The sequence below is a fragment of the Canis lupus genome, chromosome 12 (assembly GCF_003254725.2).
Source record: "Canis lupus dingo isolate Sandy chromosome 12, ASM325472v2, whole genome shotgun sequence".
In the NCBI taxonomy this organism is placed as follows: Eukaryota; Metazoa; Chordata; class Mammalia; order Carnivora; family Canidae; genus Canis; species Canis lupus.
Window position 1 is genome coordinate 44350626 of NC_064254.1, and position 23214 is coordinate 44373839.

The 23214-nt window shown below is 38.9% G+C and overlaps 1 protein-coding gene across 2 annotated transcripts in view; it reads left to right on the forward strand.

Annotated features, from left to right (window-relative positions):
- Positions 1 to 1405: 1405 nt before the first annotated feature.
- Positions 1406 to 23214, forward strand: part of LOC112658662 (cytochrome b5 reductase 4) — a 77778-nt gene continuing 55969 nt past the window's right edge. The window contains exons 1-2 of one of the 2 annotated variants that reach the window (XM_025444881.3): positions 1406 to 1634; positions 6747 to 6900. In XM_025444881.3, coding sequence (XP_025300666.3) covers positions 1560 to 1634; positions 6747 to 6900 — 229 coding nt within the window. In that variant the 5' untranslated portion in view covers positions 1406 to 1559. Of the gene's footprint in view, positions 1635 to 6746; positions 6901 to 8724; positions 8779 to 23214 lie in introns of those variants that run through there. The other variant, XM_035698123.2, reaches the window with a different exon arrangement.

Genomic DNA, 23214 nt, shown 5'->3' on the forward strand with positions numbered 1-23214 from the left:
ATCCCAGAATGATGATGGATAGAGGTGAAGGTCAGAGATGGTTACCTGGCAAAGAAATGCCTATTACTTGATGGCTACATAGATCACACGGTTTTCCTTCTAACTGAAAAGATACTACAAACATTGATTTACAGGCACTTTAAGGACCAGGCTGTTGAAGTAGAGCAAATTCAAATCACGTGTCAGAGTCAGGTAAAGTAATAATAATGGATGGGAAGAATTATTTAGAACTCTATTTCTTCTGAAAACTTTCCCTTCACTGGACTCGACACTCAGGATATGTGTTTCCCCCAAGAGATATGCAACAAAACAAAACAAAGCAAAACACAAAAACCACACCACATCACCGATATGGATCTGGATCATTAGGGACTTGTTTTTAGCTGCACAGTTATTTGAGCTTCTCTCAATATGTCGGAAAAATATGATGAGCCACTGACCTTTATTGAGTACCTACTATTTTTTTTAAAAGATTTGTTTATTTATGATAGACATAGAGAGAGAGAGAGGCAGAGACACAGGAGGAGGGAGAAGCACGCGGGGAGCCCAACGCAGGGCTCGATCCCGGGTCTCCAGCATCGCGCCCTGGGCCAAAGGCAGGCGCTAAACCGCTGAGCCACCCAGGGGTCCCCGGGTGCCTACTATGAACCAGAGACTATACTAGGTAGTTGACATATGACAGCTCATCTCGTTCTTACTGAGACCTAAATCGATTAGGCAGAATGGGGAAAATGAGACTTTGAGATACTAAATTAACTTGCCTAAGGCTGTTCATTTATTAAATGCAAAGAATCCATTCAAACTAAACCTATCTGACTCTTAGACATAGCTGTCGGTCACTACATTTGGGGATGGGCTGTATCAGTACACAATTCCCTGTAGCTTTCAGTGAAGACAGAGAGATGAGGAGGAAGAACTTGGGAGTAGATGGATGGAGACCTAAGTTTTTTTTTTTTTTTTTTTTTTTAATTCCTTCATTAGTCACTCCGGAGGGTGGCAGTTTGCATTTGACGCCGTAACTCTTAAACGTTTTCTTTCCTGTACAGCCGGGTGCTGTAGAGGAGAAGAGTGGCAGAGAGATCAAAATGCTTTGATAGTGTTTTGTTTTTTTTTCTCCCCATTTTTCAAGTAGTGTGATGGTAGGGCTTAACGACAGACGACGCGCGTGCTCCGGGTTAGCAGGAGTCTGTAGAAGTCACGCTCGGGTTCTGTCAGCACCAAGGCTAAGGAACAGCTTCCCTCGGTCTCTAATCCTCCCGCGGAATAGCTGTCACCTCTCTGCGGTGCTGAAATTCGGGCCGCAGGACTAACGCCGCACACGCGCTCCGGTTGGGTCCCGCCCCTGCCGGCGCGGCGCCCGTCCTTTGGCTCCGCCCCCTTCACGGCCTCAACGTGCTGCGTCACGGCGCGCCTCACCCCGGGCGACCCCGGAAGTGGGTCGGGGGCTTGGCCTCTGCCCGGCCTGGGAGCCGGAGCGGGAGGTTCGGCCTCCGAGGGGTGGAGCGGAGCGATCCTGTCCGGCGGGAGACCCCGGGCAGGGCCCGGGCCAGGGGTCCGAGATGCTGAACGTCCCTTCCCAGTCTTTCCCGGTCCCCAGCTCGCAGCAGCGGGCCGCCTCCGGGGGGCGTAGCAAGGTAAGCGGGTGACACCGCGCGTCGTGCTCAGCTCGTCTGCCGCCGGCGGTTCCTCGTACCGAACGGTCCACTCTCTCCCTCGGCCCCCTCTTCCGCCTCCTGTCCTCCGCTCTAGCCTTCCTGCCTCCTGCCTTTGCTGGCGATCCCTTTCTGATGCCCGGCCGTCTGCAGTCCTCCAACTCCGCTAACCCCCGTCTCTCTCTCACACCTGCTGGCCCTTTCCTTTCCCGTCCCCACAGCCCGTTCTGGTGAAGTCTTTTCCCGCGAATTAAACGGAGTTGTATAGGACAGGGCCAGCACCGTGCTTGCGGGGATCCTAGGCACTCCGTTCTCATTAGCTTTCCTTCCCTCAGTCTAGCCTCGTCTCCGGTCTTTTGTTCTGCACTCCCCGAAGGAGTTGTGAGTGATGTGGGTTCTGTGGGAGAAGGGAAAGGTTGGGCAGTGGCGACATTGACCAGTGACCATCCTCCAAAGGTGGGGACTCCTGGAGCTAGGGAAGATGGGGGCGGGGAGCGAGAGCAAATGTCTAAAATCCTCCGGTGGGTTTGCGGACGCTTCTCTAAGTCACGCTGCCTTTCTTCCTCTGCTACCTGTCCTTATCACACTGTCTTTTCTATTGGTATCCCTTTGCTGACTTTGAAGCTAAGAGAATACTCCTAACTTTTTGTGGAACATGGTTACTGTTGGCAACAGGTGGAACACAGATGTATTTTTTTTTAAAGACTTTTTAAAAAAGATTTTATTTATTTATTCATGGGACACACACACACACACACAGAGAATGAGAGGCAGAGACACAGGCAGAGGGAGAAGCAGGCTCCATGCAGGGAGCCCGACGCGGGACTCGATCCCGGGTCTCCAGGATCAGGCCCTGGGCTGAAGGCGGTGCTAAACCGCTGAGCCACTCAGGGATCCCATACAAATGTATTTTATATTTATAAAATTTAATAAAATTGTCTCCGGTGTTCATTGCAATGTTAGGTGTTAAGTACTGCAGTTATTGGTTGGTTCCTCATTCTGTAAGTTCATCTTCCATCTTCATGTTTTGTTCATGTTTTGTTTTTGAAACTTCCACCTACTTGGGCCACCCTCCCCCCCTTCACCCCCTCAATTTCTAGACTCATGGGTCTTAGTATTATTTAGGATCTTCTCTGACTTTTTTTTTTTTTTCCCCCTCTCCACTTAAACCTGGCATTTGACTCCAGATCAGAATTATGGACTCAGGGATCTGTAGCTTTCATTAGCTTTTCAGAAATCTGTAATTCCACCTATAATAATAATAATATAGTTGAGATTTATTGTGCTTACCGTATTTATGTTCTAAGTGTTCTGAATGCTTCATGTATATTAACTCATTTAATCTTTACAGTAATTTTGTGCTTTTGTTGTCTCTATATCACAGAAAAGGAAACTGGTTAAGAAATGTTGCTTTGGATCCTAAAAGTTTGTTGGGATGTGACTCTGGCTATAATATTTCATTTATTGCTCCATATATCATCTAGCTATCTAATCATCTGTCCCCTCCTTCTTTAAGGATTTTTTAAAAATTTATTCATTCATCGTAAACAGAGAGAGAGAGAGAGAGGCAGAGACACAGGCAGAGGGAGAAGCAGGCTCCATGCCGGGAGCCTGATGCGGGACTCAATCCCAGGACTCCATCCAGGACTCCAGGATCGCGTCCCAGGCCAAAGGCAGGCGCCAAACCACTGAGCCACCCAGGGATCCCCCTGTCCCCTCCTTCTTGATGTTTGACCTGTTTCTCTCCTTGAACTAAATGCTTGGCTAAATAGTATAGACTTTCTGGAGAAAGAATCTGAAGTAAAATATAAGAGCTACTGGTCCTCTGTATTAAAACTAAAAACCACATTCTCAGCATCCTTTTAAAGAAGAAAGCTCAGAGGCAAAGACAAAAGGTCCACAGGTGGTGATGGTAAAGTTGAACCTTTGGGTCCAAAAAGAGAACAAAATAGAATTATTGCACAATTCAAAGGGAAACTCAGAATTTTAAAGTGAGGTGATCTTACACATGTTAGAACCTGAGTCAGGATTGTATGAAATTGTTAGAGGTTGAAAAAATAGAAGCTAGTTGGGGAGGATATGACTATATTTAAAAGCACACACTTTTGAGTGAGAAAGATCCAGATTCTTTTCCCAGCTTCCGTGACTTAGTGTCTGAGTTTCGGTTTCCTGAGGTGTAAATGAGAATAATAGAACCCATTTTATAGGACTATTCATAGGATTAAATGAGATAATGTTTCTCTTAGCACAGTCTTGGTCTGTGGTAAGTCCTCACTGTGTTACTTGCTCTTAGACTTTTATTTATTTATTTGTTTATTATTATTTTTTAAGATTTTATTTATTTATTCATGAGGGACACAGAAAGGCAGAGACACAGGCAGAGGGAGAAGCAGGCTCCATGCAGGGAGCCCGATGCGGGACTCGATCCCAGGACCTGGGATCACGCCCTGAGCTGAAGGCAGCCGCTCAAGTGCTGAGCCACCCAGGCGTCCCTAGACTTTTATTTATATTCTATGGATTGTTATGTGATTGTTGTGTAAATCTCTGAGGACAGCGTCTAATGCATAGTATGCATTGTATGTAGGATAGCTACTATTTCTACTAACACTAGTAAATAAATATTTTTTGAGAACCTACCACATGCTGGAGATGGAGTGTCAGTTTCCAAGGAGTTTAGTCTAATAGGCAGTACAGACTAATAAATAGTTATAAATGTCATTAAGTACTATAACTGTGTTATGACCACAGAGGGATTGGAGTCAGAGAAGTCTCTTGGAGGAGATAGTGTGCGTCTGGGAGGTGGGAGGGAGGTCCTTGAGCCAGGCAAAGGAGCAGATATTTCATAGCAATCAAGGAATCAGTTCCTGTTTGGCTAAAGCATGTAATAGGAAAGAGCAAAAATTAAGACTCAGAGCTAGTGAGGTAAACAGTGATTGATACAAAGGGCCTGGTAAATCACTCTAGGGAATTTAGAGATATTATTATATGGTAGTATGGGGAGCCACTGAAGGAGGAAGGGCCCATGATTAGATTTACAGTTTTGGAAGACTATGTGTAAATATCCAGTGGATTATGGAATCCACGTAGACAAGAGAGGTGAGTGACTTTGGTTTGAGATGGGAAAGATCATATTCTCATATTTTACTTCATTTATTGAGATCAGGCGACCTAGAGAGTTTCAGGGATGGTAAGAATGGGATGATGTGATTGGTAGGAAGGAATGTGAAATTGCAATGTTAACACACACCTATTAACTAGGTTATTTAGGGGATAAATGAATACCTACGATAGATGAGATTCCAGAAAGTGAGGTATATAAATATCTTAGTCTATTCAGTCTAACAGAGGACCATAAGCTTGATAAGCTAGCTTATACACAGCAGCAATTTATTTCTCACAGTTCTGGAGGCTGGGAATCCTAAGATCAATGCACCAGTGAGTTTGGTATCTGATGAAGGCCTGATTCCTGGTTCATAGCCATATTTTCCCCACATCCTCACATGGCAGAACGGATGAGGGAACTCTTTGAGGTGTTTTTAATAAGGGCATTAGTAGCATTCGTGAAGGTGCTGCCTTTATGATTTAATCACCAATCAAAGACCTTACTTCCTAATACCATCACACTGGAGGCTAAGATTTTTCTTTTTCTTTTTTTTTTTTTAAGACTTTATTTATTTATTCATGAGAAACACACAGAGAGAAGCAGAGACATAGGCAGAGGGAAGAGCAGGCTCCCTATAGGGAGCCTGATGGTGGGACTGGATCCCAGGACCCCCGGGATCATGCCCTGAGCCGAAGGCAGATACTCAACCACTGAGCCACCCAGATGTCCCTGGAGGTTAGGATTTCAACATGAATTTTGGAGGGGCACTAACATTCAGTCTGTAGCAATAGACTTCTTTGAACATGCCTTCTTTTACATTAAATATTCCTCTGGTACTATGTTACAAACTGCTTATAAGTTTAGACAGTAGCTCAATTCCATCTTTGAAAGGTTATCTTAACTGTTCTTAACTGTTAAAATATTAGTAATATCTCTCATCCAAAAGCATATTATTTAAAGCATATTTTGAAAAAACAAAAAGTTGGGACTCCTGAGTGGCTCAGCGGTTGAGCATCAGCCTTCGACTCAGGGCATGATCCTGGGGTCTGAGATCAAGTCCCGCATCAGGCTCCTTGCAGGGAGCCTGGGTCTCCTTCTGCCTATGTCTCTGCCTCTCTCTCTCTCTGTGTCTCTCATGAATAAATAAATAAAATCTTAAAAAAAAGGAAAAGAAAAAGCTATCAAAATCAAACATCCTTTACTAAATCTTCTGTTCAGGGATAGGTAAACTTTTCTGTAAGGGGCCAGATAATAAATATTTTAGGCTCTGAGGGCCCCATGACTACTGAGTCTCTTCACTACCACCACTCCACTTGTGAAAATGATTCTGAACTCCAGGATGATAGACAAACAGGCACGGGCCAGTTTGCCAAACCTTCCTTCGAGTGTTACAGTTTTTTTTTTTTTTTTCCTCCGTTATTTGATAACTTTTGTTTCTTAGTGAATTCTTAGAAAACAGATTGCTGCCTTATGATTTTCTAATGTCCTGTGTATATTGACAATCCAGAAAATCAACTTTAGCTGGCCATTTATATTTTCTTCTATTAAATCTCTTGTGACTTTTGAGGTAAAGAAATTTTGGTCCAAGTTGCTAAGTAACTCCAACATGTGTGACAGAGTGGAGCCAGGACCAAAACTTGTTTTCTCACTCCAGGTTCAGTGCTTTGTTCTTGTTCTTGTTCTTTTTTCTTGTTTTGTTAGATACCATTATGATGAACATTTGCATGACACCATTTCTAAGCCCTACCTCATAGTCCAGATAGCTTATATTGTTCTATTTATAATTCTGATACAATGGAGATGATTTTGACAACCACCTAAATCTGTAAAACAAAACAAACCAAAATGTAGAATTGTCGGATTTGAATTTTCTTATCTTTTTGAATGAGAATAAGAGAATGAAGCAGCCTTCAGAGAAGCAGCGGGTAGGAGTGGGGAAAGCAGCTGACTTCAAGAAGCCACAGTTGAGTTCTTTCCTTTTCCCTTCTTAGGTCCCCCTAAAACAGGGCAGAAGTCTTATGGATTGGATTCGCCTCACCAAAAGTGGGAAGGATCTAACAGGATTAAAAGGCAGGTTAATTGAAGTAACTGAGGAAGAACTTAAAAGACACAACACAAAAGACGATTGTTGGATATGCATTAGAGGTACGTGGTATTTATTAGGTACAGCAACAAGTTGTAATGCTGTGACCTCATGATCATATTATTTGGTGATACGATTCACAATTAGATAACAAAATATGCCTTACACTGGGCTACAAAGTATATAATTCTGAATTTGGACAGTATTTCTTTCTTAGGTAACTGTTTACGTACCATACCTGCACTGTAGTTCCTTTGAAAGAAAACAAGCATTTGCCAGGCAATTATTCAGGAACACTCCAGTTTACATATAGTAATGGCCCACCTTGGTGCCTGATAACAGTCTTTGTGAATGGGAGAAAGTGTTTTGCCAGAAAAAATGTCTGTGAGCATCGCAAGTAAATCAGAAGATCTGTGTTTAGGCCAGATCGTTAAGTTCTCACATGAAGCAATTTTTATTATTTTAATGTAAATTTCATAGCAATATTAATTACCTGATTTTTCACCTGTAGCAAATCAGAAGCGCCAAACTAGAAATGAGTGGGTTGGAGAGTGAGTAGAGAGATATAGGAGAGTAGTTGGTGAAGGCAGACCTCATGGTAATCAACAACCTCACATCTCAGATGGGAACAAAAGCAACAAAGAACATGGAAATGTACAGTTGGCTTCCATAGCGATGTCATTGAGTCATCCAGACATTGTTAGGTATGCCCACTATTTTCAGTTTAAAGGGTTGGTCATTCATTGCCATTATACAATTGTAATTTTATCATTGTAAAATTGTGGGATGTTGTCCTTTGTCCTGATTACACTGTAATCTGTATGAGGGAAGAGACCATGCCATGTTAGTCATACTGCTCTGTCCTTGGTGCCTGGCACATAGAGATCATCAATATGTGTTGAATGAATGTGCTTAACATTTGTAAGAAGTTTTGTTACTTAAAGAGGTGTGTGGTTGTCATGGTATAGTTTGGTGATGTGATAAATGCAAAGACACCAGTAGATACTATTAGTTTGCTAGGGATGCTGAAACAAAATAGCACAAACTAGATGGCTTAAACCATAGAAAATTATTGTCTCACTGTTCTGGAGGTTCAAGTCTGAGATCAAGTTGTCTTTTTCACAAGGCTATGAAAGAGAAATCCGTCTGTGTCTCTCACCTGGCTTCTGCTGGTTTGCTGCCCATCTTTGAAGTTGCTTGGCTTGTAGAAGCATTACCCCAGTCTGCCTTAAGCTTCAATTGCATCCTCCCTGTGTACATGTCTGTGTCCAAATTTCCTATTTTTACAAGGATACCACCAGGCATATTGGATTAAGACCCTACCCTACTCTAGAATGGCCTCATCTAATTATATGTGCATTGACCCCATATCCAAATAAGGTGGTGTTCTGGTTTACTGGTGGGTAGAAGTTCAACATATGAATTTGAGGGTATGCCATTCAACCCATAAGAGACACAAGTAGAACACTGAAATTTTTTTCAGTGGCAAAGGAGTGGACTCTTCCAGCCGGTGATGGCATAGCTTGTTCTAAGACAGAAGAACAGTTGTTCAACTCCCCAAAGTTTCTCAGGGAAATACAACTGTGTACCCACAACCTGGAATGAGGATTCTGCTAGATGCAGAAAACTCTTTTTGGCATTTTATTGTATTCATTTAAACATTTTTTTAAAAAGGATTTCTTTATTTATCTGAGCGCGAGAGTGTGCACACATGTGAGAGGGAGGCAGGGCAGGGGGAAAGGGAGAGAAACAGGCTCCTTACTGAGCATGGAGCTTGACACAGGGCTCCATCTCATGACTCTGAGATCATGACCTGAGCTGAAATCAAGAGTAGGCCACTTAACTGACTGAGCCACCCTGGCGCCCCTTCTTTTGCCATTTTACAGGTTTTTAATGCCTTCCTTGTGCTCTCTCTATGCTGCCCACCTGTTTTACAAGATGTAAGTACCTGGTAGAAAATGACTGCCATCCTCTACGTGAGTGTTTTCTGCTAGACTGGGTAAAGTGGCGGTCAGTGTCCCAGGAGAATATCTCAGCTGGTCCAGGCTGTAGACACACGAATTCTGTTTCTGTATAGTAGGAAGCCACTTCTTCAGAAAACTCACTTATGTGAACCCTCAGTATCTTAGTGATGTTAGATAAATAAAGCATTAATATAAGACAGTCATAGTTTATTATTCATTTGGTGTATTGATGGGTATAAGGGACTAGGTGTGCTATGTTCGATGTATCCTGCTCCCGGTTATGTATCTCCTATAAGGATTTAATGTATGGCACCTTTTCTGGTAAGATGATTGATTTAAGGATAAATTTGTTTAAAGTGTCTGTTGGAGAATGTGTTCTACTCTATTAATAATAAGCCTGGCAGTTGTGGACAGGTTTTGATCAGAAAATAAGGAGGGAGTACATCAAAGTGGAGGGAAAAGCCTAACCTATGGAAGCAGAAAGGCTTGAGATATATTCTGGAATTTAGGTTAACTATTAGAGAGTTATAAAGAAGACTAGAAAGGTATGCTAGGTCAGATTGTAAAGGACCTTGAAAGCTAGGCTCAGAAATATGTCCTTAATTTAGATGACAGTATGAGCTCTAGGAGGTTATGAATATGGGGACAGTGTGATTAGAATATGCCTTGGAAACATCAGTTTAGTGGTAGGTGTAATGAATTAAATGGGACAAAAAGCCTATAGCTCCTTAGAGAAGTTCAGGTGGTATTGGAGGAACCAAGACAATGGAAAGTAGGTTGAATGTAAGACAAACAGAACACTGGTAATTTCTAAGACAGTCGTAATTTAAAGTAAGCATGTGATTACATGTTACTGTCTTTTTCTTATTAGTTGCTCTAATTAAAAATATAAATGATAGCTTCTTAAAAGGGGAAAGATGCCAAATTTAGCTTCCAAGGTCAGAGATAGTTTAGGCTTAATTTTTTAGCAAAGCTGTACCACAGCGAAACATGGTATCATGGTATCATTTTTCCCTCTTGATAAAATACTAAATTCTTCATTTGTCTAACAGTTGCCCCAGTTTTAGGTCTGTTGAAATTTCAGCTGATTGGGTTAAGATAGACACAATCTTTTTAAGAAACCTAGAAAATATACACTTTGGTGTGGGTTTTTATGGCTACTATCATAGACATTATTTGCTTTTTATTTTCTTTTTTTGAATATATATTAGTGTTTATCCACATGTTCAAGTATGTTGAGTCTAGTCACATTCCTGAAAATGATGGTGTGGAAAGAACAATTGGCTGGCAGCAGACTGTAAGACATAAACTAAATTGTGAGCACTGGCTTAGAATGATCTGTAAGGCAGTATATGGAGGTTCCAATTTGTTCACTTAATAATCACCATTTTCTGTTAAGTATTTAATTACTGTAATGCAGTAGGAGGTAATTGGAATGTTGAGGGAATGGATAGGAGAGATAATGCCTTTTCAAAAATCTTGTTGAATTTACCATTGATGTAGAATTTTATAGTTTTCTCCGTTATTGCTGTTCTTTCTTGAAAACTAAAGATGATTTACAAACATGCGAAACTTTGAGCAAACATCTAAATCACTCATCTGTGAGAGCTCTGTAGAGCCTAAATCAGACATTGTTTCTCCCCTGTATTTATTGTAGGATGTAGTCCGTATGGGTAATGATATATTAAATTGGAAAATCATTTTTTGGCATCAAGATATACAGCCTTTGATCTCAGACGGGAATGTTAGTCTGATACTAACAGTTATTTGAATGAATGGTATTTAGAAAAAGTTGATTACTATCAGTAGATTGGCTGCTCTGTTAAAAATTGATCAAATTTGGGATACCTGGGTAGCTCAGTTGGATAAGCCTCTGACTCTTGGTTTTGGCTCAGATCATGATTGCAGGGTCATGAGGTTGAGTGCCAAGTTTGGCTCTGTGCTCAGCAGGGAGTGTGCTGGAGATTCTCTTTCTCCCTCTCCCTCCACTTGTACATGCACATGTGTGCACCCTTTCTCTTTTCCCTCTCAAATAAGTAAATAAATAAAATCTTAAAAATAATTTAGCAGATTAAGTTGCTCATAAGGGATTTAATGGATTTCATTTATAACTTAGAAATAAACATGCTTTGATTTCTCCTAATGCTGATATACTAGTAAATTGAAGAGGCCTGCTTAAGATCACTGTAAAAGTGACTTCAAATGGGACCTTATTTTTCATGTTTCATTACTGTTTAGAATAGTTTGGTGCGCCTGGGTGGCTCAGTCGGTTGAGTATTGGCTCTGGATTTTGGCTCAGGTCATAATCTCAGGGTCCTAGGATCAAGCCCTGCCTCAGCTTCATGCTGGGTATGGAGCCTGCTGGGGGATTTTCTCTGCTACCCTTTCTCCTCACTGCATGTGCTCTCTCTCCTCTCTCTCCCTCTCAAAAAAAAAAAAAAAAAAAAAAAAAAAAAAAAGGAAGAAAAAAAGAGAAAGAAAGGAAGAAAGAAAAGAAAATCTTGGCAAATTGATTCCGAGAAGTAGCATTTAGTCCTATTATATTTCTAATCCAAATTCCTAGATTTCTAGATACATTTACAGTAAACCTTTTTAAAATTTACTTTGTAGGATGGTACTATAAATTTTTGTGTATACAGTCAATCCTCATTATTCATGAATTCCAAATTTACAAATTTGCCTACTCACTAAAATTGCTTTGTAACCCCAAAAATCAATACTCACAGTGCTTTCATAGTTATTTACAGACATGCATAGGGCAGAGAAAAATTTGTTTGGCCCAAGCACACATTCCTACATGAGGTTGAACAAAGCGATGCTCTGCCTTCGTCTTTCTGCTCTCATACTGTAAAGATGTGTCTTCTTTGAGGTCTATTTAGTGCCAAGTTTTTCTTATCTTGTGCTTTTTGTTGGTGATTTTGGTTTAAAGTGGCCCTCAAGGACAGTGCTGAAGGCTGTGATGTGGCTACAGAGAAAATATTTATGTTAGATAAACTTTGTTCTGGCATCAGTGCAGTGCTGTTGGCTGTGAATTAAATACTCATGAAGCAGCACTACCTATTGAATATGGTGTCTTTAAACAGAAACACACCTTAAGCACCGTGGTTATGTGCGGTTTGACAAAAATGTAATCAGAGGCTTGCAGAAACCACATGCTACCCTTTCCCCTAGGAGCAATGGTTCAGTATCTGCTAATTTGGTGTTCACAGTGACTTTGTAGAACATGACTGCTGAGAAAATGGAGAATTGACTAGGCTGTTTTTTATTTATACTCGAGAAATAAAGTGAGTTGTATATACTTTTTGGGTTAGATTCAAATCCACCAAGAACAGAGCTGATTTTTCCAAGAGGCTCTTTGTTTTAGGTTTCCTTACCTCCTTGCCTCACTTTTATTTTGAGAAACTTCAGTACTATTTGCCTCTAGCAGAGAAACTTTTTTCCTCTAAGAACAGCTTTTCAAATTGGGAGCTAACTTTTTAATTTATAATGGAATGTATTATCACAGTTATGCAGAGTGTATCTGAACAATGATATACTGTTGTTATAGGTAGCTCAGCTCTCCTGTACATGGTCTACTGTCCTCATTAATTCTTTCTTTTCCCCCAAAGATTTTATTTATTTATTCATGAGAGGCACAGAGATGAGAGAGAGGCAGGCTCCTTGTGGGGAGCCTGATGCAGGACTCAACCCCAGGACGCCGGGATCATGACCTGAGCTGAAGGCAGACACTCAACCACTGAGCCACCTAGGTGCTCCTGTCCTCATTAATTCTTGACTGTGGATTTCTGAGCACCTCTCTTCTGCTATCACTTGCTTGTTTAGGAAATACAAATCAACATTTTTTTTTACAGCTACATTTCCCCTTATTTTCTAATTTGATCCATAGGTTTTCCTATTGCCTTTTTCTTACTATTAAATACAGATAATCTCATCCTTGTTGATTTTATCTGTTCTATCCTTCTGACATCCAAGATGATTTGCTTTTCTTTTACTTTTACTCTGTCTTTATCTCCTGAATGGTCAGTCTTCTCCTTGTTTTTGTTTTTAAGTTTTCTTCGGTCTGTACCTTCCTTTCATTCACTAAAAATTCAATAGAGCAAAAAAACCTGGTGGCCTCGGGGCGTCATCTGTAACCCACAGGGGTTTTGTTTGGTTGACCCAGTGGTTTATAAACTTCAGCCAACATTTTGAAATTTTCTTTGGGAATTTTTTAAATTATAAATTCAATTTTTCAAAACAATGGAGGGCTATTCAAATTCTCTTTTGTTTTTATGTCAACTTTTCTAAATTATGTTTGTTCAGTGAATTTGTTAACTTTAATCTCAGTTATTGACCATATTGACATAACGTAGTTTACAACATTCCCTTAGGAATGTCTTTAGGTTCTATAGTGAGGTACCCATTGTAGTCCAGATATTGCTAATTTTTGGCTTCTCTCTTTTTTCTTGATCAGTCTTACTAGAATTTTATTAACTTTACTAATTTTTTCACTTTTATTTTCTTTCCTGCTTGTCCATTTTCTATCTCATTAATTTCTACTATCATAGTTAGGAAGGTCGCTAATTTAAGACTCATTTTCCTGCAGCGTTGGCATCAATGTATTTATGGAGATAATTTGGAGTTATCTTGTTATATTTTTGGTGAATATCTGAACTACCTGATTCTAAGCTTTTATGCTTAAACTATTACAGTATACTGCCTCCTGTTTTATTATATTCAACTCTAGATTGAATCCCAGTTTAGCATTTGTGTGTAATTCACTTTGAGTGCCATATATAAATTAATTCATTAAGGAATTACCATGGGGTGCCTATTATTTGTAGTTCCTTTTTGTGTTAATTAACAATCATATAGGATATCCCTGAGACAGTTTTTATCTCTGGTAATTTAATGAAACATAGCTTTTGCTTTTTTTGGTACCTGTGTGTAGTTGTCATTCATAAGAAATAGAGAAGATAGGCTTGAACTCCTCTATCCTGGTTTATTCATTTAATCAATATTTCTTGTCCTGCACTCTACCAGGTTCTAGGGATAACCTGGAAATATAAAACAGAGATGACTTTTGATCTTAGGGAATTTACAATCCGGTGGAGAACACAAAAGCATTAATCAAGTCTGATAAATAATATTGTGAAGGAGAGGTACGCTGTGCTGAGTTGCCTGCAGAAGATTGACCTGAGATCTGAAACCTAAAGGAGAGTTAACTAGACGAAGAAGAATGGGAACTGCACTCCAGGCTCCAGAAGAAGCATGTGCAAAGTTTGGGGGGTGTGGCGGTGTGAGAGACAGAGGTCATGTGCACACATGTCGGTGTTTACCTGAATAGAAGGTGCTTGAAGTTAGTGATATGTGTCTTCTTCTTTCTTCTCTTGTTTGGTATTGGAAAGACACATTCTTTTCAAAGATACCACTGTCTGTAAGACATTTTCTTCCCTATAGTCGTCTCTGTGTGTTCTCATCAGTCCTCTCCAGCCTCATGACCGTGGACAGTAGCCTGTCCAGCACTGCTTAATACCCTTCAATTCTGTCCTTTCTTTCTGCCAACAGTTTCTTCCTTTCATCAACATGTGACTTTGGCCCTCTCAGACTGTGTTTCTTTCGCTGGGCTTGCTTCCTTAGCCCTTGGTCTTGGACTTCTGTTAGAACATTTGTAACATTTTTTGACTATTTTTAGTATTCTTCCTATTTAAATTTAATTCGGGAATATTAGTATACTGTTTCTCCCTACCCCTAGCTTCTAGCACAGGGCATGGTTCCTGATTAGTGTTTATAGTAAATGTACCTTGAATTGTATATATATTTTGATAGGTGTAGAGGTTGGGTTTTTTTTTTTAAGATTTTATTTATTTATTCATGAGAGACATGGAGAGAGAGGCAGAGACATAGACAGTGGGAGAAGAAGGGCTCCTTGTGGGGAGCCCGATGTGGGACTCCATCCCAGGACCCTGGGATCATGCCCTGAGCTGAAGGCGTAGACACTCAACCACTGAGCCACCCAGGTGTCCCAATAGTTGTAGGAGCTTTATTTTTTTATCTTTTATCTTTTATTTTTATTTATTTATTATAGTTGTAGGAGTTTTAAACCACAGTATGGTTTTAATTATTTCACAAAATAGTAACCAGTTCAGAAACATGATATTTGATGTTTCCAGATTATTGGCCTCTGGAGTTCCTTAATCAGTTTGAAACTATTATTTCTGGATAACTTTTATATATAGATTCATGGTCCATTATTCATTTTTGAGTCCCATTTTAAAATGTAGTAGTATTTCCATTAAGCTTCTTTTTATGGTTTCTGTCTCTAATGAAATTTCCTTTCTGTTAAATATCATCCACATTTTCTACTAGATTTTTAAAAAGATATTAATTATAGTAATTTTAATGTCCCTGTGTAATAGTCCTAGTATATGCATCATCTTAAGTCTGGTTGTGTTACTGTTTTTCTCTCTTGACAGCAGGTTCTTTTGTCTTTTTTTTCTCAGTGTGACTTGTAATGTTTCATCAAATGTTACACATTGCATAAGGTGAACAGTAGAACCTAAGATATTTATGCTTAGAAATGAGTACACTTTTTTTGGCAGACAGTCTGATTGAGTCAGTCTGGGTAGTAGTTGAGCTGGTTTTGAGGTTTATTGTTGCTATTGTTATTATCAGTATACCACAGACTTCAAATTCTTCCAGCAGTGGGTTGCTGCTCACTTGGTTTTAGAGCGAAGCCTGCAGTGTTGGAGGATTTTCTCCTTGTTTCTATTCTATTCTGAGCTGACAGCTTGCCTAGGTATCTGTGCAGGATTTCCTTCTGTGCTCTTCCCCTCTCCCCATGGTGGACTGCTCTTGCGTGTTACCTGGTGCAAGACTTGTCAAGGCAGAAGGGTTTTGCAACCCTTTTCCTGTTTGAGCCTCAGTCTTAGGCAAGTCCTGTGCACTTGAGCCCCAGGGGCTGAACCTTTTCCCTGCTTGTATCACTTCCCCAGTGGAGATTATCTTTTGCCTCCTACCTACTCCATGCAAGATCTAGAATGTAGGCAGGTTTCTTGGTTTTTGCCTCTCCCCATCCCCTCCCCTCCTGCCAGCTGAGCTTTGCCTTGTATTGGCAGGGGAGGAGGAAGACAGGGACAGCCTGAGCAATTTTCCTGCTTCCCTTCCAGTGCTAGAAGACATCTATTTTGTATCAGCACAGAGTCTGGGCATGAATGTGCTTTCTGTCCCTCCCCCAGTGTTTATCTTGCATTTGCCTAGTGTCAGACCAGAGGAAAGGAAGATGAGTATTTCCTTCCCTGCTAACATTTTCCTGGTATCGGTGCAGGGGCTCAAGGATGAGAGGCTTGACTGTACCTTCCCAGCAAATGGACAACATTTGCTGCAGGTGAGGGTTCAGTCTGAAGCATGGGTGAACTTCTTGCTTCTGCCCCACTGGGAGCTGATAATCACCTTATATTTGGGTAGTCCAAAAGTATACATAGACTTCTTGGTACTCCTGCTCTACCCTCAAATCTTGGAGCAGGCATTACACACCAATACCAGCAATTTTACTTTCTCAGCTCTGCCCTGCTCATAGTACTTCTCATGAGCATCTCATGAGGTAGAAAACTGTAAAAAAGAAAATTGTGGGAGGGTACAGAATCCTGTGTCTAAGGCTTCCGGGGTTCTAAATTGACGTGAGTACACATTTGGCCCTTAAGAGTTTGTTAAAATTTCAGGTGTTTTGTAAATGTCTCTTTTCCATGTTCTATCAAAGATGAAACAATTCATGTATCCCATCTCCTCAGAGGATCTTCTCATTCTGGATTTTAGATTATTGATTGCCTTATGACTTCAAGTCCCTGATGGGCTCAAAAACTGGTGGTTTTTATGGATTGTCTGGCTTTTTCTTTTTTCATTTTAATTTCTTTTTATTTTTTAAAGATTTCGTTTATTTATTTGAGAGAGGGAAACAGAGAGAGCACAAGTGGGAGGACAGGCAGAGGGAAAGGGACTAGCAGACTTCCCACTGACTTCAGAGTTTACAGAGCCTTGAGGCAGGGTCCAATACTGGGCTCGATTCTAAGACCCTGAGATCATGACCTGAGCTGAAGTCAGATGCTTAACTGACTGAGCCACCCAGGTGGCCCTGGCTTTTTCTTTTTGTTAAGGGTAGGAATAAATTTTTTATACGACTTTTTACTTTTGAAGTTCATTAGTATCGCTTAACTAATGATAGCTTAGCTTTGTAGCTGACTTGTTTTGGAAAATAAGAAAATAATCCAAAGCACAAAGACATATTTACTTTTTTTTCTCCCAAGTAATTAATAGCAAGGCAGTCAAATGCTGGTCACTGGTAGACCTAAGGCATAGGCAGACAGAGGGAAATAATCCCATGGAAAACTAATCTTTTAGAGAGAGGGTGTCTTGCTTAATATTGACAAATTGTAAATCCACTTTAAGTATATAGTAACTGTGGCTATTGCTAATGATGTTTGGTCATTGTTCTCCCTAAGAGAGGTTTGTGAATTTTTTTCAAAACATTTAGAGTAATGATTCCTGAGACTGTTGATAAAATTTTAATGCTTTTACTAATCCATTTCCTTTTGAATCAATTTCCTAGTTAAATGTCAGGGCTGTTTTTCCTAATACTAATGTCCATAGGATTATCTTTGATAATTATGCCTGTTGATGTTCTGAAGTGCATAGAGACCTTTATTACATTCTATTTAAATTTTCCCACGCACACTGAGCCATTCAGATCAGTTTGTCTTAGCTCTTTTGTAAATTAGACTCAGCATGATTGAAGAAATTGTTTGGTGGAGTTAGAAGCTCTAAATTGTATTCAGGACAGTTTTTACCTGGCTCTTTTCTAGTTTATGTGATGTAGTACTGGCCTCATTTTTCATCTTTTTCTTCTTAAAATTGTGCACCAGAGGTTGACAATTTAAGTTGCTTAGATACTAATCTTAATTTTAGAGCCTTTCTTCAAATGTCTGTCCTTTTATTTTGAGAGTGATAGACCAGAAAGCTAAATGGAAGCTCCATGCATGTGGGCAGAACTCTTTTTTTGCATTGGTTGGCTGCACTGGCAGGTGTCCTCAACCGACTGTATATAAGTCTTTGGGCTGGAATCCCCCCATCGTCTGCAAATAAGTGTTCTGAAGGTTATTTGGGAAATGGGAGCTGCTGGGATGGTGGTAGGTAGGAGGTGGATCTTAATTTTTTTTTTTTTTTTTTTAGATTTTATTTATCTTTTCATGAGAGACAGAGAGTCAGAGACATAGGCCAAGGGAGAAGCAGGCTCCCTATGGGGAGCCTGTTGTGGGACTTTATCCCAGGACCCCCAGGATCAAGACCTGAGCCAAAAGCAGACACTCAACCACTGAGTCACCCAGGTCCCCTGGATGTTAATGTTTTGATATGTTAATTCCTACTTTAGGTTTTTAGTTTAGACCTCTCCACCACTCCCAAGTGTGTTTCCTTCCATATAAGGTTTCTCTGGTTTATCCTCTGTAGAGAAAAACCCTACACGTGTTGCAGAGTTGGGAAGGGGCGGGTTGCTTGGTTGTGAAAGAAGAGAGGAGGGGATTTAAGGCTCCTATTTCTTCTTACATTGAATTTGAGACCTTCCTGCCCCCTAACTTCAGAACTACCTGGAATCTCTGACTCTTATACTTTTTCTGGGAGGTGGGGGGTTCTGTTGCACACATTGGCTTTTTATAGATTCCTCAACTTACACAGGGTTTATTTTCACCTTTTTCATTCTGCTGAGTATGTTATCAGTCATCCATTTGGCTTTCAGGCTTCCAAAACTTTATTACTGTCATCTCCTCTGATTTCTGTGTCTTTTTGGTTTTATGTGTTATTTATCCTTTACATGTGCTCACTTGGCAGCACATATACTAAAAATGTTATTTATCCTTTACAGTCATTTTAGAAACTTTTTAGGAGCATAAGAGACAAAAGAATGCTTTTAATCTCAAACTCCTAAGGTATTCTACGATTTAACATCTAGTTGGGTACAATATTAAGTAAACTGGTTAAAGTTAAGGATATATATTGTATTCCTAGAATAGTCACTTTAAAAATAATACAAAGAGGAATAGCTAAAAAGTCAATAGATATAATGAAATTCTAAAAAATACTTCGAAAAAAAATAAAAAAAAATAAAAAATACTTCGTTAACCTCAAAGGAAGTAGGGAAAGAGGAATAGATAGAAAACTTATAAGATATAAAACTTATAAAAAGAAAAAGAAAATTTGAGGATAAGGATGAAGAAGAATGTAGAAATGTCTATTTAGGTGCTCTGTAAAAGAATGTACTTTAAATATAAAGACACAGATAGGTTGAAAGTATATGTGTAGGAAACTGTATATTATCTAGACAGTAAGTATAATAAGGTTGGACTATATTAATATTAGATAAAAGATACTACCCAAACAAAAATAAATCTTACTAGAGGTAAAGACATTTCATCATGTTAAAAGTCAGTTCATTATGAAGACTTTATGCTTTAACGAAGCTTCAAAATACATGAAACAAACATTGATAGCATTGAATGTAGAATAAAAATTCAAAGTCATTGTTGCATATTTTAATACCCTCTCTTAGCAGTTGATAGATCTAGATAAATATTAGTAGACTTAAAATAATGTGCTATTTCTTTACTGAACACAAGATGGCAAACTGGTCATGGTACTTGCAAAAATGGATCTGTGTATTTGAATACAGGGAAATATACTATGATTTTATTATGTGGAATTAATTTATTATGTGAATTATTTTACTTTTCCTTCATTTATTTTAAAACAAAATGAACAGTGGCAAATAGTGAAATAAATAGTAATACTGCAATGTAGTCGTATAATACTTGACATGTACATGATAAGCATTAAATGAATTTTTGAAAAAAAAATTTTGTTGAATGAATATAATGTGGGACTTTAGAGTTAAATCTATGTTTGAATTTTAAACAAAAATTATTTTTAAATCTGATTACAAAAATGCCACTTTCACTTATAGCAATAGTTCTCAAACGTTTTTGGCTTTAAGATCTCTTTACTCTTTTTAAAAAAACTATTGAAGACCTCTAACGAGTTTTTGTTTATGGTTATATCTATTGATGCTTTCACCTTTCAGAAATGAAAATTATGAAATTTTAAGAGGCAGCTCTTTCTTCCCAAGATTTTAATTATTTGGTTATTTATTTGAGAGAGAGAGAGAGAGAAAAAAACAGAGAGAATGTGAGTGGGGAGAGGGAGAGGATCTTAAGCAGACTCCACACTGAACACGGAGCCTGACATGGGGTTTGATCTCACTACCCTACCATCATGACCTGAGCCAAAACCAAGAGTCTGACAGTCAACCAGCCAAGCCACTCAGGCGCCCCAATTAAACCACCTTAAAAAAAAAGATATTTAAAGAACATTTAAAAATTCACTTTAAAATAAAAACAATAAACTCACTATATGTATTGTATGTTATCACAAATAATAGATATTTTTATGAAAAATAACTCTCTTTTCCAAGAGAGTTTTGTTTTTCCAAAACAAAATATAGAGAAGTGGCATCATCTTACATTTTCGCTAATCTCTTTAAAGTGTGGCTAAGGTGACAATTGTATTTTTCTATCACTTTCTGCATTTAATCTTACCACATGTGAAAGATTTTTTAAAAGGTGGATAACATCTTAGTATTACTACAAAAATGTTTTGGCCTTGGGCCTACTCACCAAAAGACTTTTGAGCTCCCTTAGGAAGCCCTGGATCATGCTTTGAGACTCTCTGACATAAGATAGAGCAAAGAAAATGAGGAATTATCAGTGGGTGTGTGGCCTGAACCATGAGGATGTAGTTCACTCCTTATCAGTGGATTATTATGGTTCTCTTGTGGTTACCTAACCTGAAAAATTGTAGGAACCTTATCTGGGAGATAGATTAGTAAGTGTAAATGTTACTTGAGTCTAACTTTGTGTGTCTGATGTAGAGCTGGGGTTGAGAATGAGTTGGAGCTTGCTGCAATCCAGTTGTGAGTTCAGTTATCTGAGATAAGTGATTTGGGGTCTGTAGGTGGCAAAAGGCTTTTTCTGTCTATGGGAAGTTGAAGTGGTGGCTTAAAAAGAGTGCTCTGAAGTTGGAAGCTTTACACATTGCTGTTGAGAATAGAAAACATTCTGGCAATTCCTCAAGAGGTTAAACATAAATTGTATTATGACCCAGCAGATTTACGCCTATGTATATACTCAAAAAGAAATAAAAATATATGTCTACATAAAAATGGGTACATGAATGTTCATGGCAGCATTATTCATAATAACCCAAAAGTGAAAACAAGCTAAATGTCAATGAACTGATGAACAGGTAAACAGAGTATGCTCTGTCCATATAGTGGAATATTATTCAGCCATATAAAGGAATGAAGTATTGATACATACTGCAACATGGATGAACCTTGAAAACATTATACTAAGTGAAAGAAGGTAAACAAAATACCATGTGTTATATGTTCCATTTATATGAAATGCCCCAAATTTGCAAGTCTCAAGAGACAGAAAGTACATTAGCGGTAACTTAGGAATACTACCTGAAGAATGTTTCTGCATATTGGTAAGTCATAGTACCTGTCACATGGTCAGTGACCTGTACAGGGACTCATCATATCAACATCAAAAGCTTAGAGGGGGTTTCTCCCTTTTTAAAGAACTGAGGAGTCCTCTTTGTTTCTTTTTAATACTTTTTAAAATCAGATAATGCAGCTAGTGTTATTAGTGTCTCTTTTTTAGCCAGTGGCTGCTAGGAAGTTCAGGATGACATTTACTGCTCAATCACAGTAACTTTGTTAGTTGGGTTAGGCAAGTGGTATATTTTCTTTTCTTTTACACATTTTGTTGTGGGTTTTTCAAGTTTCTACAAACAAACTTAAATATTTTGTTATAAGATGCCTTAGTCTTTAGCAGTAGTAGCTAGGGTTTAAATTACAACAAATATAAAACGTATATGTGAAAAACTAGGGGCAGCACTTACCAAGATAGAGAAGAGTTCTTTCTGTGTAAAATGGCAACATTAGTTTTTAGGTAGAAAAATGATAATGATCCTTGAACGAAGCCTTTAAATAAGCAGTGAGTTCCTAGACACTGGCACTATTCAAGCAGATGCTAGATGATCATCTGTTTGTAGATCTTATAGAGGTAAGTCCTGTATTGGATTGGAAATCAGACTAAACATTACCTTTAGAGTTCTCCAAGTCTTAAGACTCTTTCTGTGATTGAATTGGCAGTAATTTCTGATGATACAAAGCACTAAGTGGTCATTTTAAAGGGAGTAATTTTTATTCTAAGAACATATTTGAGAGCTTGGAGTTCCAGACATATAACACATGAGAGATAATTTAGTATGAAAATATTAGAACAGGTACTACCAGTACATTGCCTAAAGAACTCAGTGTGGCTGTTGTTCTGAAAGTGTGCTCTCAATTTCACTGCAGCTCAGCTAGGACAATTTAGCTAAAAAACCCACCTCTGAATGTTGCTAGAGCATTTGAAAAGTGATGTATTTAAACATTAGAGTATGTGTTCCTAATAAAACTGTTGTGTCTTAATTTTAGTAAGTTCTTTTTTTATCAGTTTTTTCAGTTACATTGAGATATAATGGACATATAACACTTTGTAAGTTTAGGGTGTACCACACTATGATTGGTATGTCTATTGTGAAATTAACTTGCTCTTAACAGTACTCAGTCAATCCTTCAATCTACTCTGGGTTACAGTTTATAAAACAAAATACAAAACAAAAAATATCAGTATAAAGGAGGGGATGGATGAATGGATGGGTGGATGGGTGGATGGATAGATTGATAGATCAGTAGATATTCTCCCTAAAGCCCTCTGTGTAACTGAAGGTGACCCATATAAATAACCTAAAAGCACCAGTTGGGCTGTCACCAAAATCCTCTGCTACATTCAGGATTGGTGTTTTATGAATCTCTTCCTGCCCATTTTTGTTCTTAATGTTATTGTTAGGATTTAGATTTTGCAGAATTTATTAATAACCTAGAATTAAATTGAGATTATGCCTGTGGATTCCTAAATACTATCTATTTATATTTAACAGGCAGTCAGTTGTATAGATCTGCCATACTGGAGCAGAGCATCTAGAACTGTGGGAAGAAGTTAATTGTGTCATTGCAAAATTTAGAAAGTTGCAAAATTAGTTTCTAAAAACCAGGTGGTAAGAATCCATAGGAAGCTAGAGGCTTAGACATGAGAGACTGCTGTCTAAAACCTGGGTATAGTACAAATAGAATACAATCAAGCATGAAAGAAAAGCATAAAGTTAGGTTCTTTGCATTTATGTTCTTTTGCTACAGTTAAGTTTTAGTTGTTAGGAAATGCCTTCGAAAAGGAAAAAGAAAGGCGATAAGATAGAGGAAGAAAAAGAAAAACAGCAGTT